The sequence below is a fragment of the Vidua macroura genome, chromosome 2 (assembly GCF_024509145.1).
Source record: "Vidua macroura isolate BioBank_ID:100142 chromosome 2, ASM2450914v1, whole genome shotgun sequence".
NCBI classification, from domain to species: domain Eukaryota; kingdom Metazoa; phylum Chordata; class Aves; order Passeriformes; family Viduidae; genus Vidua; species Vidua macroura.
In genome coordinates, this window is record NC_071572.1 from 72288694 (window position 1) to 72304891 (window position 16198).

At 35.9% G+C, this 16198-nt stretch overlaps 1 protein-coding gene across 4 annotated transcripts in view; it reads right to left on the minus strand.

The window, feature by feature from the left end:
- Positions 1–16198, minus strand: part of SPAG17 (sperm associated antigen 17) — an 85464-nt gene that overhangs the window by 21693 nt on the left and 47573 nt on the right. For all 4 annotated transcript variants that reach the window (XM_053970912.1, XM_053970911.1, XM_053970914.1 and 1 more), the window contains 9 exons: positions 15010–15089; positions 13243–13325; positions 11733–11969; positions 10374–10485; positions 9704–9829; positions 7597–7710; positions 5050–5261; positions 2312–2432; positions 128–483 (listed from right to left, as the gene is read on the minus strand). In XM_053970912.1, the coding sequence (XP_053826887.1) occupies positions 128–483; positions 2312–2432; positions 5050–5261; positions 7597–7710; positions 9704–9829; positions 10374–10485; positions 11733–11969; positions 13243–13325; positions 15010–15089 (1441 nt within the window). The remainder of the gene's footprint in view (positions 1–127; positions 484–2311; positions 2433–5049; positions 5262–7596; positions 7711–9703; positions 9830–10373; positions 10486–11732; positions 11970–13242; positions 13326–15009; positions 15090–16198) is intronic.

Below are 16198 nucleotides of genomic sequence, written 5' to 3' on the forward strand. Positions count from 1 at the left end.
CTGAACAAAGCCAAGAGTATTTTAGTCTTGACATGGCTGCATAATTCAGTATTACTTAACTCCTTCATCTACAAACTGGACACTTGTACTAAACTGTACTGCTTGCAATGAATTCTACCAAATATACCTGGGTAGATCCATCCATCAGGTGCTTTATGACAGTTCCTTGACTAGTGATGACTCTTGACACCTCTTGTTCTGTTTGCCTCGCTGGAGGTGAATAAAGATGACAGTTCTTTATCTTTTGGGGATAACTCTGTCTAACCAGAATTTCCAGAGTAGGCCGCTTAGCCTGTTCACTTTTGGTGTCTTCCTGCTTTATTTCACCTTCTGTAACCTGATGTTCCTCCTCTCCACTTTGGATGACCTCTTCCTTCTCTCCACTTGGCATAACCTCTTCCTTCTCTCCTTCATCTGCTTTGGCCTTACTTTCTTCTACCATCTCTTTCTTTGCTTCAGTGGCAGTGGCTTCACCTTTCAAATCTGAAAGCAAACTTTGAATTACTTAGTATTGCATAGCACACATTCAAACAGTGCTACACACCCAGCATCATGGTGTCGACAGAAGATGCGCAACTTTAGCTAAGACTAACCCTCCTTGGCCGAATCTGTAATCCACAGAGTAAAAGACTGACCCTGATTTCAGAGCAAAGTTCAAAACAGTCACCTACTCAGAAACTCTGCATCCTCTTGTGAAGGTGGCTGTCTTTGCAAATGAAAACAAGGGGAATTTGAAGATGGATTTATTATGGATGCCGAACTTTTGGAAGACTAACATGTGAGAGGAATTCCCTAACTGCCCATAACGGAGAAAAAAAAAAACCCAACTGAGTTTCATCAAGTTTGAATTCGTATAGAAACCCAAGTAATATATTCTGTCTGCCTGAATAAGTAAATTTCTTAGATTAAATGATGGCAGTGTTTTGAGTATGCTAAGGGGCATAATTATGGTAATTTTATTGAGAGACTCCATGTAAGTGTCTGTAACTGCTCTGTTCACCTCAACTACTCAGCATTTCAACTTATGCTTCTTGCCAAACTATGTATGTTTGAGAACACTCTGCATGTTCTTTACTTCATACCAGATTAATCAGAGCACACAGGCTGTACAGATTTGTTGTGCATAGGTATTAAATGACATCTGTACATGGCTGTTTTTAGAATTAACTAGATGACAACAAAATACAAATTTCTCTTCTTCAAAACCTAACAGCATGACTAAAAACCTCCAAGATTTACTACAGTTTACAACATGCAAAGATGAATCGAATAGTGATTTTAAAAAACACTGCAAAAAATAATTATTGCAGAAGATTTGTCAGGCACAGAAGCTTTAAAGTATCCATGTACCCTATCAGTTTTCTAAAGGAAATCCAATGATAACGGCAGAAAGGCTTATTCTGAGTGTTTTCTCTGTATGTACTGGATGGCATAAACCAAAGGACTTCTGTGAAATAATTTCTGTTTGAAACTGATTTGATCTTTTAGAAAAGCAACACAAAAAAAAAAAACCCTGATCGTAAAACAACCAGCAGCAAAGACTCCATCACAGCCTTGGTTAGTCTTGTTAATCATTCTTACCTTTATGAGTGTAACATTCTTACCAAATGAGTATAACTTAAATCTAGTATAAAGTCCTAGTTTTCAGTTTAAAGCCCCTGAAAATTGTAATGACTTTGTATACTGTGTTTACAAGCTATCACCAAAATTCAGTTTTCTTGTACTTCCAGGCTGGCACCAGTCACTCCTTTGACCTTTTCTTTGGTACTTAAATGGAGGTCTCTGGTGAAATAAGCTCATTATAAGATACATCTTCTGATGCTTTAATCATTCTTGTCATTCTTCCCCGAATCTTTCAAATTATTAACATTTTGTCTTGGGGGCTTAAGTACATATACTTCCAAAGGAAGTGCAGACACAGGTAATGTGACTATCTTCCTGCTATCACTCAAGATTCCTCAATATATGTGTATTTATTTATTGAATTTACTTATTTTTCTTTAGCATTCCAATCTATGTGCATAGTCAAATGATTACCCAAAATTACTCCCAAGGGCTTTTTAGGGTTGCTACTTCCTTGCCCTCAATCTTTTATATTCAACAAGTTGTGATTCTAGACTTGATATTTGTTTGAAAAAAAACATATTATTCATGTTACAAATACTATGAAATAAACATTATGATAGACTTAGCATTCTGACATGTTAAAAACATTAGAGTTACATCTAAACCCATCAATGAAGAAACAATTTTCTTCTGTAATCTTAGCTTCTCTTAAAATCTTTACTTTGAAGTGTCTCAGAAAACTAACCTTGAAACCTTTCACCGAGGAAAGTTAATAAAAGCCCATTGGGACAGGAGGCATTCAAACTCGGAAAAGCAGGAGCATCTGACATCTCTTTTTTTTGGGAAACTGGTTCTTGCATTTCCATCTACAGAATGAAAAATTAATTAAGTTATATTTCACATATTAAGATAATAAAGAAAAAAATAGAGTACATATTTAGTCTGTACAGATTCCATTTTAACAATACTTTTTTTTTTAGGTGCTGTATACCACTCATATTTAACATTTTCAGAGTTTATGGATTCAGAAGTGAAAACATTAGTAATTTTCTTTGATTACGCTATCTTCTTTCATTCACCCTGAAGAATCATTCCCTCAAAAACCTATGTAACAATGGACTACACTATACCAGTAGTCATAAGATGAAAAATGTTTTGGGTTGCAGACATAAGTAACAGAGATAACTTGTCCTGGTATTACCCCATATTCTTGCTTTTTAGGAATAGAAATATAGGGGGGAAAAGGCAGATATTTTGCCACCTGTTTTTCAGCATAAAAGATGCTGTGTATTTTACAGTTAATTTACATAATATTACTGGTAATTAAAGCTACTCTCAATACCCTAAGATTGTAGTCACAGCATCATGAGGTAGAAGTCACATAATAGGGCAGAAGTAATTCTCAGTTGTCATCTACTTCTCTCTGTCTAATGGTAAAAACAATAATCAAGTATAACTACACTGTTAGCAAAAAATTCTAATGTAACATATTTTAAAAATTTCCAGGGCTGGAGGTCTCCTGGTGAACTATTACAAGGGCTTTGCCTTGCTTAGCCTCACTGACATTTTCCCAATGATTGACCTGAATCACTACTGCAGAAATTTGGTTTACTTCTAAATATCTCTGATAATGATACAAGCTTACATAATACATAATGGTTTTTTTTTAGGTCTTTACAGAAGGCTATTTTGTCTCTCAACTCAAGATCAAACAAACCCAAACCAATTCTTTTAAATCTTTCCCACTGGTTAAGTCTTCTAGACCTGTAATCTTCATGCTTTCCTTAAAACTTTCAGTGTGGCCCATATTTTTCTTGCAGTGCAGTGTCTATAACTGGACACACTACTCCAACTGAGACTCTACCAGCCCTCAAAGAAAAAGAACTTCACATATTTAGCAGAATATACTCCTCTGTATTCACATCTCAGTGGTCTTTGCCCTTCTCACAGGAAGATGGCATTGTTGACTTATGGATAGCTTGTGATCCATGACAACTCTCAGACCTTTCTCTATAGAACTGTCACTGACACAGTCGTTATCTATTCTGTAGATATATACTGATTATTTATATGTAATTGTTAAACCTATCTCTTATTCTTACTGAATTGCATCCTATTTTACAGACCATGTCCTTGTGAATTTGTCAAGTCCGATTTAGATTCTAATCCTGTCCTCCAAAATATTTGCAGACTCACACAGACAGGTGATGTATGCACTAATATGGATATTCTCTATCCAAAGTAGTTAAAAGCCTTTTGGTTTCAAAAGTCATCCTGACAGAATTTTTATCTATAGGGCTATTTTTCTATAGGGTTTGGTTGTGCCACACAATGGCTGAATGTTATGCTGAGTGCTGTTTGGCAACTCCCTACACCATTTTCCACTATGAAAATGGGCAAGGAGCCCTTTTTGTGGATATGCACAGAATCTGTTTTGCAACAACAGCCACAGTGTTACTTCAACCACGAGGTACTAAAACCTACTTCAGAACAGAAATTCAGAGTCCGCTTTCCAAAGATTGATTCTTTCTTTCCAAAGACCTGTACTGTGATAGAAGTACTTCAGTTAAAGGCTAAAGTAGCTTCCTCAAATTGCTGGTCCCTGGCTTCTTATCAGCTGGAAAGACCAAATTACAGAGCAAGAGACTGCAAAACTGTCTTTGCTAATTTTCTGGTTGGTTAGACTTTTGAATATGGGTTTCGGGAAGCCCAAAAAATTCTACTTGATTAAACGAAAAATTTAGCAGTTCTTGTAACTGAGATATTAATAATCATAGAATGGTTCAGGTTGGAAAGGACCTTAAAGAATGTCGAGATCCAACCCCCTTCCATGGACAGGGACAGTTTCCACTAGACCAGGGTGCTCAAAGCCCCACCCAACCTGGCCATGAACACTTCCAAGGTTGGGGCATCCACAGCTTCTCTGGGCATCTGTTCCAGTGCCTCAACCACCTTCACAGTAAAGAATTTCTCCCTAATATTTAATCTTAATCTTTTAGTTTAAAGCCATTTTCCCTTGTCCTGTCACTAGGAGCTCTGGTAAAAAGTTGCCCTCCAGCTCTCTTGTAGCCTCACTTAGGTACTGGAAGGCGTTCTTTAAAGTCTTCCTGGAGCATTCTCTTCTCCAGGCTGAACAACCCCAATGGTTTCAGTTTGTCTTTGCAGAAAAGGTGCTCCAGCCCCCTGATCACCTGCAGTGTAACAGCTGGAACCGTAAAGCCAAATCTGACGAAAGAATATGGGCCATGGCAGACTCGCTGCCTTAGATCACAGAGTCATAAAGACTAAGTTCATTAACAGCTACCAATATGTACATCTGAGAACAACTGAAAGAGTAAAACATATCCTTAAGAGCACCACAAATTGTTAGGAATTTGTAAAGGCGCAGCTCAAAGCCCTCTGAGAAGAATGAACTTCTACAGAAGTTCATGCCTCTGAATTTTTGTTTTGTTTCTTTGGATTGGATATTGTCTCTTCTCTCACCTTTTGTTCTTTCTGTACCAGGTCATCAGGTGATGAAGGGACTAATTTGCCATGATTTCCTTTGGCAGAAGCTTTTCCTGGTTTTCTTCTGTCAAACTTATCTTTTTTTCCTGGAGCTGGTGTAATAGGAGAAACCGTTGTTGGAATTACCGTCGGAAGATGAACAGAAGGGATGTTCAGAATTCTTGTTAAGACAAGAACTGTTTCGTCATCTAAGGAAGGGAAAAACAAGATTTTCAATGTAATTAAGCTTAATAAATGTAGATGGCCACATTTTTTTTTTAAAAAGATTTTGTACACTGAATTTTACCTTAGAAATAATAACCTCAGTGGGGGAGTTTGTTATTTCAGATAGAGGGACTAAATATATAAGAGTATTTAGAAAATCTTTCCACAGACTGACAACTTATTAGCCTAAAAGGCATCTTGAAACTATTGCTTCCCACAAGTTGTTACTTGGTTGTCACCTCAAAAATAAATTACAATTTTAAAAATCTTTTTTACTTCCAGAATACTTAGAAGTGGAGACATTCTGAATCTAGTATCTTGTAAATGATCACTGTGTTCTGCTTTATCATGGACTGATCCAGCACAGACTAACTCTACAAATTTTGTACTACATATGTCTATTTTGCTATAAATTCTTCAGAAAGATTCTAATGACCTAGACTTGATGAGACTCTTGCAATTCTTCAAGCCTAGCATTAGGACAGCTTGCTAGGCATGTCAACAGGAAGTACTCAGGTTGCCTTTCAAAACAATTTCTTGAAAATAAAAGAAATACAAAATTACATTTTCTGTAATTATTTCAACAAACTGACACTTCACTTACATAGAAATTTCACCTATGTCTTTATTCTGGTTGCCCCCAAAAATAAGAACATGGTGTCTGAGGGTAACAATGAAAAAGAGTGGATTGTCAAGACTGAGATAAAGTGCCTTTAGAAATCTTGAGAGAGATGTAAAATTCCAGATACACATATTCACATGGTTAAGACTTGGAATTATACTCTCATTATTTTGTCAAAATATAAAGAGCAAGTGCAGATGTTCTATAGTATCCAGAATCAAAAGCCCTACAGGTGCTCAAGCAGTCCCAGATTCATAAAGAGACAAGGAGATTATTTCTAGCATAAATGCAAGGTGATCAGAAATTAACCTTTGATAATGCTGGAGAAAACAAAGAAAAATTCAAAACTTGAAGAATTATTAACATCTGCCCCCTAAAAGAAAAAAAAAAAAGTTGCATAAAGCTGAAAAACAACTTGAGGCCTTTTGTCACCTTAGCTTCCCTAAAAGGAAGATAGATAAAGTATGAAAAACAGTAAGAAAGATGCGAATTAGAGAGTTTCCAGAAAACTATTTCAGTACTGCAGAGAAAAAGGGTAATTTGCACACAATTTAACTGATCAGTGGAGAGAAACTGTAGATTTCATGGTATACCATTCTGCATTAGGGATGGATGGCATATGAGAATCACCTAAGAGTGTATTTCTGGTCAGAATTATTCTGAGCACTTACAATACAAAGACCCATGGGAATTTGGCATAAGCAAAAGATCATAGAAAAACTGCAAGCAATCAAAGAATGTCAGTTAGCAGCACTCTAAAGTTCAACATGGCAAGGATTATTCTAATGCAGAATAGGATGATTATGGTGAATGTGAAAAAAAAGCTAAACATCATAGCTGACATGTTGGTATTTAATCAGACATGTGTCTCTTTTATGCCATAATCCAAGTTTTTGTGGGCCACTATTGTGAATGCTCTCTTGACCCAAGTCTAAACAGTCTATTTTTCAGTAATTAATTTGTAAAATATATTTGAACAATTAAAACTAAGTGTACAGTTGAATGGTTTACCACAGTCCACACAATGATGCATTCAATTAAATGTTTTCATATTTTAAGAGCTGAAAAATGCTGGAAACATTTTCTGATCAGAGAAGGGTTTCACTTTTGTCCATAAAATGGCTTCAGTGGCCTTTCAAATGTAATGGAAACAAAAAGCTCTTGGTAAAAGCAGACACTGTTTTCACTGTGGTTTTCTGAAGCAATTGCTTCCAGTTGGTGAATGTGTTTATTGAAAGGCTGAGAGAAATCCCTCATTATGTCTGCACAACTGTAACCTAAAGTCCAACTCCTAAAGTAAAATGAAAGTTCCATAATCGCCTATATAAGTTTACAAAAATATTATTTCTTGGAAAACCAAGAAGACTCCTCAGCAAATCACATTTTCTTTGGCTCAAATTAATTGGCTGATTTTGCTGGGCTACTTAATAACAATACTTGCACTGCTCTGTTTTCACAGTAAGCAGAAAATCTTGGAGACCTCCCTCCATTTTGAAAATTGAATCACAGAATATTCTTGACAATGTAATCTCATTTTGAGCCTTGCTGAAAATTCTCTACCATGTAGTAGCAGCTGCTGAGAAAGGCAGAATTGCATGCAACAAATTATTTGGTTAAGGAGTGTATAGAGGGAAAAAAAAAGGAAAAAAACTTCCCCCTATGGTTCTCAAATATCCTCTTCTATTTGCTTACTTTACCTGCTGCCTCCCCTGTAGGTCCGTAATAGCTCAGAGACAGCTGGATTCCATTTTCCAAGGTGGCTGAAAAAGATCCAAACTTGCTCACAGCTTTCTTTTTATTTTTCAATTCTCCTTAAAAAAAAAAAAAAATTAATTTTAAAGACAGCAACACATACCATAACCACCTGACCTGTAAACCAATGGATGATGTGAGAAGTGGAACCTCAGTGAGGATGACTAACCTAAATAGACTAAATTGAGCAGGGAAACCAACATTCCATTCTTAGGGTATGATATAATAGTCAGTTTTGTGCAACACACCTGTGGTTTTTTATCCAGAAATAGCATTCTAGTAAGTTAGGTGTGTAAAAACAGGCTTAATACAAACAACTAGTGTAAAACCTTATGGAATTTAAGCAGCAAAAGAACCCAGTTCTGGAGTTATGGATCCTTGTTTCCTGGCTAACAAGAATGTTAAACTGCTTATTTCTATTGCATGTGGCCTATGCATTAATAAAAATCACTGTCCCTCACATGTTGTCACAGGGACAGGAGCTGAACTTCAATTATCCCTGAGGGTTCCTTCCAACTCAGGATATTCTATGATTCTATGTGTGTACTTTGAGGAGAAAGTAAAAGAAAGGACAAAAAATTGAGAAATTAGATCCAAAGACATGTCTGGGATTTGTAAAAGTGGAACAGGAGTCAAACTCACATAGAGGGGCAGATTAAGGTGTCATGTGATGAGTATGTCATGGTGAAAGCCACATGAACTAGGCAAGATACCCCTCCCAGACTCTGGGTCCTACCTTGCCTCTACTTCAGCTGCTGTTGACTTAAAGAAATGTCCTATTGGTAAGAGAAAAACCTGGGATTTCCCATATGGAGAGCAGCTTCTTAAAATGGTGAGGAGTAGCAGAGAAGACTACAAAAGCAGGTTAAGGCAGGCCGAGCTATCTCCCAAACTCATCAACATGGGACACATCCTGAGACCTTGTCTGCACCTATTTCTTGTCTGTCATTGCAATGCTTATTGCTGAATACCACCTGTAGGATGATGTTTTGGAATTTTGACTGCTTTACACATTTACCATTGTATCATCCAGCCACTGTCAAGTATCAGAGTGGATTGATTCTTGTCTTCCCTACTGCCTTTCTATAAGGTGATCCTGTTTATATAGGAGGAAAGAAAAAAACATTCACTTTTGTCCAGTGAATACAACTTGTCTCAGATACTCACACACTGGTGATGCCAGTACTGTCTGGCAGACCCCAGAATTATACAGGTCAGCTGTCAGAAGTGCGGACAAAAAAAAATCTTGTCAGTGGAAGGGATGCAAATTTTGTATTAATACAACCTACAATTACATTGCTGGTAAGCCAAGGGGAGAAGCAAGAGCAGGATGTTTTCTAACACTGATGAAGATGAAGATGAAAAGAGCTAATATGTATAAATTATCCTTTTCTAATACTCTTCCGTTTGGTGACAGGAATTCCATAATGCTTTTGGCAAACATATACACAAATTATCACAAACTGGCTTCTTTCTTGGAAACACTCTCACCTGGGCTCAGAAAGGATTTGGATTCAATGCTTTCTGAGTATTAACAATATGTCAACCAACTGTAGAAATTGCAGGATTGCAGAAAGATCTGTTTTCAAAGCAAAGGTCTTGAGGAGGCAACAATGCTATGGTCATCTGACCCACAAAAGGAGGTCCACATCAAAAGGGGAAATCTTCCCTTTCAAGGGCAGATATTTACTTTGGTTACAATGGGCAGGATTCAGTTTTCATCTTCTTAGGCTTTCTCAGGCCACTTTAAGATCTGAATGAGTCCTCCACTAAAGAAGAAAACTAATTTTTTAAGGAATGGTGATTTTTTTGCTTTGGAAAAGAGACTGGTTTGCACATGTTGACCTGGACTGTGCTTCTACATCTTGCTAAGAACTCTCTATAGTGCCTAAGTCAGCCAACTGGATTTTTACTTTATTTTATGGAACACTGACTTTTCTTACTCTCTGCCATTAGTAACAATATATTTTTTGTTACTTGGTAAGTTTTGCATCCAATTATTAAATACATCAAACTATTAATTCTTTATATCAGTGACATCAATCCACTGACCTGATCTAATTTGCTGTTTTTCATTAATTTCTTGCTCTTCAGCTTCTTTGAAGTTTTCCTTGGGGTCTGTGACATGAATGAAGAAATTATGCTTGTCTTTCATTACTTTCACCTTTATAAAAGTTTCTGTAAAGCAATGGAATACTATTAGTGCTTCCACCAGGTTTCAGAACTTATTTGCACCTAAAAAAACAGTGCATCTGCTACTTTAAAGCACTCAAAAAAAAAAAAAAGAAAATTGCTCATAACTGGACTGAATCATGTAGTAGAAAACCAAGGCAACAAAATAAAGGTTATCTGAGTTTAGACTAAATATTTTAAAACTTCCTGATAACTAAATCTGAGAGTCAGCAGAAGAATCTGTTGCTTATATATATTGCATTTGACTGGAAAAATAATTTGAACATTCTGGAAATATCATGCATCAGTTGCCATTGAACAAATAAATACAAACTGATTTTTCTGCATTTTTAGTTTTCTGGCACTTCATTTATCTATCAACTGTTAACATATTACAGGTAACTGTAAAGATTAGTAGTGATAGAGCCAAATATGGAATTTCTCTAACTGAAGTTTTACTGCTGAGACATGAAAAAGCATTTATGGATTAAGAAATTATTCCATCAGTTAGCACTGAGTCAAAGCAAAGCATAAAGAAACAAAGAATCACTTTTTACAAACTGTATAGTCTCTACTTGAATCTGTCCTCCATCGGATGGGAAAAGATATTGATTGGTTCCTGATACTTGAATGATATTCTCCCCTGTATTGTAGCCACGAAACTGGAAAAAAACAAGTTTTAAATTATCTGTAAATGAGAAAGGCAGTACACGTGATTGAGGTAAATGAAGGACAGATGATAAGGATCACACTGCACTGCTCATCATCTTTTGCTTAGCTATTTAACTAATGTAAAAAAACCTTGAGCAAATGTCTATCATACTATAGTCATATCCAAATAATTGCCCAGTTATTAACTGATGTAACTTGTTACATATGAAAACCGTCATGGAAACTGAAGAGTAGCAAGTAGACCAGTGGGTTAACATAGAGTGTGAGAGAAAGAAAAATTCTGATCAAGTCCAAAGAGACAAAGTACAATGCCATGGGATTACATAAAGGCAGGTAAATATTCAACTTTCTACCCTCTAGGTTTTGGAATTCAGATACTGTCAATCTAATTAGATTTCTATGCCTTCCAGAGTGCCACAAGAAGGCAAAAATTACTTGACTGTATTCAAATAAGTTCAGACTGAAACGCCATCTATTTCTGAGTTTGAAGTCTGTACTTTAGCAAATTTAGACTGAATTATATTGATGTGTGCGAGTTTTGGATGCAAGACAGACTCTACAAATATAAGGCAGTGCAAGCTGCTGAAAAACTGTTTGAACAAAACTAGCGAAGAGCTCCCTCTGTTAGTGCAACAGGCGCAAAGAGGGGAGCTGCTGTGTCTATTGAACTGTCTAGACATGAGTTCCCGGGATTGCTAGGGACATGAAGCACAATTACAGTTTAGATTTCATGTATCTTAATCTCCAGGAGTGATCTGAGCTCTACATTTCCTGTTGCACACATGCCAATGGAGTTACTTTCTGAAATACGGGAAAAATACATATTTTAGATTAGGGCACTTCAAGAACATTAAATTTGAAAGAGGAAATGTAAGAAACAGTGATTTCCAGCATGGACTAGGTCTAGTAGTTCCTTACTATGGAAGATGGGACAAGTTCTTATGTTCCCCTTTCCTATCCTCTCCCACAGAAATCTCAATATGATCAACTTATGTTTGTGTTCATGTCATATTGCACTAAAAAAAAAAATCTGGTGAAAGAAAATCTTGAACATCAAGTACTGCTTTTTAAAACTTTTAGAAAAGGACCTGCTGCTAAAACAACAGAGGTAACAAGACCCAGTTAGGCTTAATTTGCCCTGAACTCAAATTTCACAATAGATAATAGCTCTGCTGTAATCTTGACTCTCTATATAGTTAGCACTTTTCTAATGTGGTATAATAATACAACTCCTTACCTTATAAACTTTCTCAGAACATGGTTCTGGAATGCTATGATCCTCCTCAAGTTCAGTGGCTTTTGCTGACTCATTTTGATGCTTCTCTTCAGAAGCTATTTCGTTTGATTCTTTACTTCCTTTATCTTTTATATCCTGTCCTTTCTTTTTACTTTGCAATCTTTCTTCCTCTTCTTGATTTTCTTGGTTTTCTTCTTTTTCTTCCTCTCGTAATCGGTCCTGCTCAATCTTCCAAGCCTACATTCAACATTAAGAATTAAACAGACTGTGTTTATCTTGGTACTACAAGATATTTCATATGTGCATGCTGAAAAGAGTAGAAGCAAACAAAACCAAAGGAATCAAAGTTCTAAGCTAAGACACATTTCCAAATGTAGCAAAAATCTCACAGTATTACGCACCAAATTTTGGATAAAAATAGTGATTCATTCAATCTACAACAGCAGCCATTGTTGACCACAGGAGATGAATCAGGTGATTATTCATACCTTACAAAATCAGTTACAGGAGAATGATTTTGTTGAATACTTTTCCACAATGTTTACCACCAAACCACAATGCATCATTGGTATTAGCTTATTCTCCAAATGCAACTGTGAGATAAAATGATTTTATTTTTTACTGAAATAGGAATGAGGTGTCAATGCCAAAATTAGCAGCTTGCATCAGGAAGACATTTGAGATTTTCTGGAGTATTTAGGGGTTTGTAGCACTTTATAATCTAAACAAATTAAAGGAGAAGCATTTATGGGGAAGAAATGGCAAGCATTGAGAGCTACAAGTCAGGCGTTAGCCTCGACTGAGCTGTGACAGTTAACCTCATTTCCTATCTACATTCCACATCAGGACTTGAACTGCACAGCATTACACACAACGAGCAAGATGAGACATAATATGTCTGTGAGGAGTCAAAAAAAAAGCAGGAGGACACATGAATAAAACTAGATTTGTGCAGATTAATGGATACTACCATTGCTAACACCAAAACGACTGTGTGCTTAATCCCAACCTCAGTCAGAAATTTACTGTGCAAAGCTGCGCAAGTCAATTAATCTGTAGTGGACTAAATCTATGAAATGGGATTCTCTGACATAAGGGAACTCTGAGGTACTATATTTACATTCCCTAATTGCAAAGAGCTGTAGGCAGTGAAAGTATAGTTGGGTACACAAGTACTTCCATGAATCTGGATCTTATCTTTTCATACCTTTAAAATCAGAAAACTTCAGTAAATAGTGGGATATTATCCATAGCTTTCACTTCCTAGTATTGCAACTATGAATTGCTTTGGAATGCCTAGTCTAACTCCAAATAGTCGTCTCCTAAGAAAATAACATAACATGACTCACAATCATGAAGAAATAAATTAAAGAAAAGAACATATACAAAAAATAACAGAGCAGAAAAACTAAGAGGACTCAGTCAAACCTATGTAAACAACAAAGGCTTACCTTCCTAAGAAAGCACTGCTATCTAGTCCATTTCAGATACATAAATATTTTTGCCTCACCTTTAGAGAATCTTCTCGGATAATGAGACTTTCTTCATTCTTGGATTGAGACTCTGTTACATTCTCAGGTTCAGTTGTGCTGCCTTTGAAAAGTGAAAGGGAGAATAAGTGAGGTTATAAATACAGGAAAAGAGAATAACTTTAAAAAATGGGGAAAAAAAGATGTGCAAGTAAATAAAAATGTATATTTAAAAATAGGGGAAGCACAACAGTACAATAAAGCAAACCTTAAATATATTTAGAAATAACATTAAAAATCTGTTTAGGTTAGAAGAAACTTGATTCTCATAACTAGGGACCAAATACACTAAATAATATATCAACAACTTGTAAAGACTGGCTCTCTGCTTCTTGCTATTGAAGGCTTTGCTCTGGCAGTGTTTTGTTTTTAACTGAGCCAGAACAAGCTGAATACCAGTGTCATAGACATCGCAACCTTTCAGGACAAAAAACCCCAAATAAATGCTATCTGAATCTTCAAACCTTCACTAAAGAAACACTCACCATATCCCCCAGTTACTATTACAGCTTTATAGCATCTATGACTTATGAAAAGAGTATCTTCTATAAGTGTAGTTTTATACTATGCTTGGATAACCCTTATTAACCTTCTAGAAAAGATAATTTAAACTATATTAAATTAATATCAGAAACTTCTAGTTAAATATCTAGTTAAATATTAGATATAGTTGATATCACTATCAGAAACTTCTAGTTAAATTACTTTGTATGATAAAGTAGAAACTGCAGTGTCAGTGAAATTGAAAACACCTAAGGACACTGTTGCTCATCTATGTGTTCCAGCTAGAGGTGATTATGTCCTTTCAGCAAGTACTCTATGAATCATAACTGTCATGAAGCATCACATGGGCAAGATTCAGTCTAGCTCCTCTGACAGCTAGATATGTACAAATTATGATTTAGTAGTCATAACTGTACTTTTAGTTTCCAAACTATAATCAGAGGTGTTAACTGAGTTGAGAAGTAATGTTTCTATTTTCGTAAATGCTAACAGCTAGTCCAGGGAGGTTTCAAAGTGCATTCTCAAGAAAGGTAAGAAAGCAAAGGTTAAATATAGACAAATCATTGTTAATACCATTTAAATAAACAAGTAGACAACTTTCACAGAAGTTCTTTTTTGTCAATAGATGTTTTCAGATTCTGCTGAACAGTTATTTTATGAACTGCTTACAATTTTCACAACCCAAAATGGTGCTTATAATTCAAGTTTGCTCTGCAGTCTTGTCAATTCAAGTTTCCAGTTTTAGCTTCTAGCCCACAGCTTATGGCTTCCAGCTTTTATCCTGGCCTTTAAAAAGGAATTTTCCTGAATCGTGTTACCAGCTTTAACCACTGCTTACCTCTTCATATTTTCAGTAATCTGAACTGATACATATTTGTACGTAATTCTTAATCTCATTAGATAAGAACAGATATTAAAAATGTAAATTGATACTAAAGCTGTCAGTTTTCAGAACAGAGAAAGACACAGAATACATAAATATATACATTTAGTTAATTCCAAAACATATTTATGCCTATATAGATGTCAAAACAGCGTCATCCTACGAAAAAACATATGAAATTCTGCTCTGAACATATCTGTGTCTCAGCATTTAGAGTGAAAAATTAATTTCCTAGGATACAATAAAAAGATACCCACTTCTGGCCTTCTTAGTAAAGCCAGTTTTTTGACAGTACAGGCAGACAGTCCTAGAGGGCCTTCTGCCTTGGCTTTTTCCAATTTAAAAGACTCTCTTTGCTTACCCATCTTCTCTTTTTGATATTTAGCTTCTTCCTCTTTCACCCAGTCTTCAATTGAGTTGGCCACCAGCTCAAGATAGCTCCTGAAAAGCAGAATATACCTCTATATAACATAATACGGCATTCACTAATATGATTTCAGGTCAAACAAGATCACTTGGCTTCTCAGTTTCTTATACAAGTATTATTCTATAATCTTTGAGACAAGACTTGTATTTGAAAGGATTTCTCTCAGTTTTTACAGGAACTGGTACTTTTGCTTGGTTGGTATTTGCTTAGTACATGTTACACTTGGAATTTTGATTATCCTTTCTGCAAAGAAATATAAGAAACTTGCCTGCCAAAGAATACCTGCTAAAGAAAAATCCAGGAAATCAGAAAACTTCAAGACATTCAGTTCCAAAAGGTTCAGACATTCAGTTCCAAAAGGTTCAGACATTGTCATCCTCACTCTTTTACCACTGAATAACTTATTTTCTTAGTTGCTTTTGATGTTGATTTTTAGCATATACTTTACTTGTTCGTTCAGAAACTGAAGTGTTATTGTATATAATGCAAGCTCTTCTTCATCGCTGTGACAAGAAAGGTGTTTGGAAATTGTCATCCAAATCCAGATGACAGAATCAGTGTACCATAACCTGCCATGAATTAAGAATACTCATAAGTAACAATTAAGTTGAAGTGAGAACTGAAAGACAAACTGATCCAGAGTTTGCTGCTGGCATCTGCAGTTGCCTTGTCTCATCTTCCAAAGGTGTCTGAAATGATTGCTAAAGTAGCTCGCTGTAAACAACTGCTTTCAAGAAAGGAGGAAGCCTGGGAGTCTTATATGCAACTGCCACTCAAGCCCTCATTTTGAGGTTTTTTTTCCAATTCTTGAAAGTAAAATTCTTCATGTGTGCAAAATTGAGAGGAGCTTTTGAAGAACGCATCGGATTCAGTTCCTGAGTGTATATAATACCTTCATGATATTTTGTATTTACAAGTTCAAGATGATTCAATTGTATTCAAAAACTCTATGTGGAGTAGAGGTTTTTGAGTATGAACATGTAGACAATACAATAAATTCTTGACTTCATATCAGTTTTAAAGTTCTTATTGCAGCAGTATGTCCAAGAGAATTAATCTGTAGGTCATGTACAAAGGCTGGAATACACAGTTCAGGTATTCAAGATATACAAGACTTTCCCAG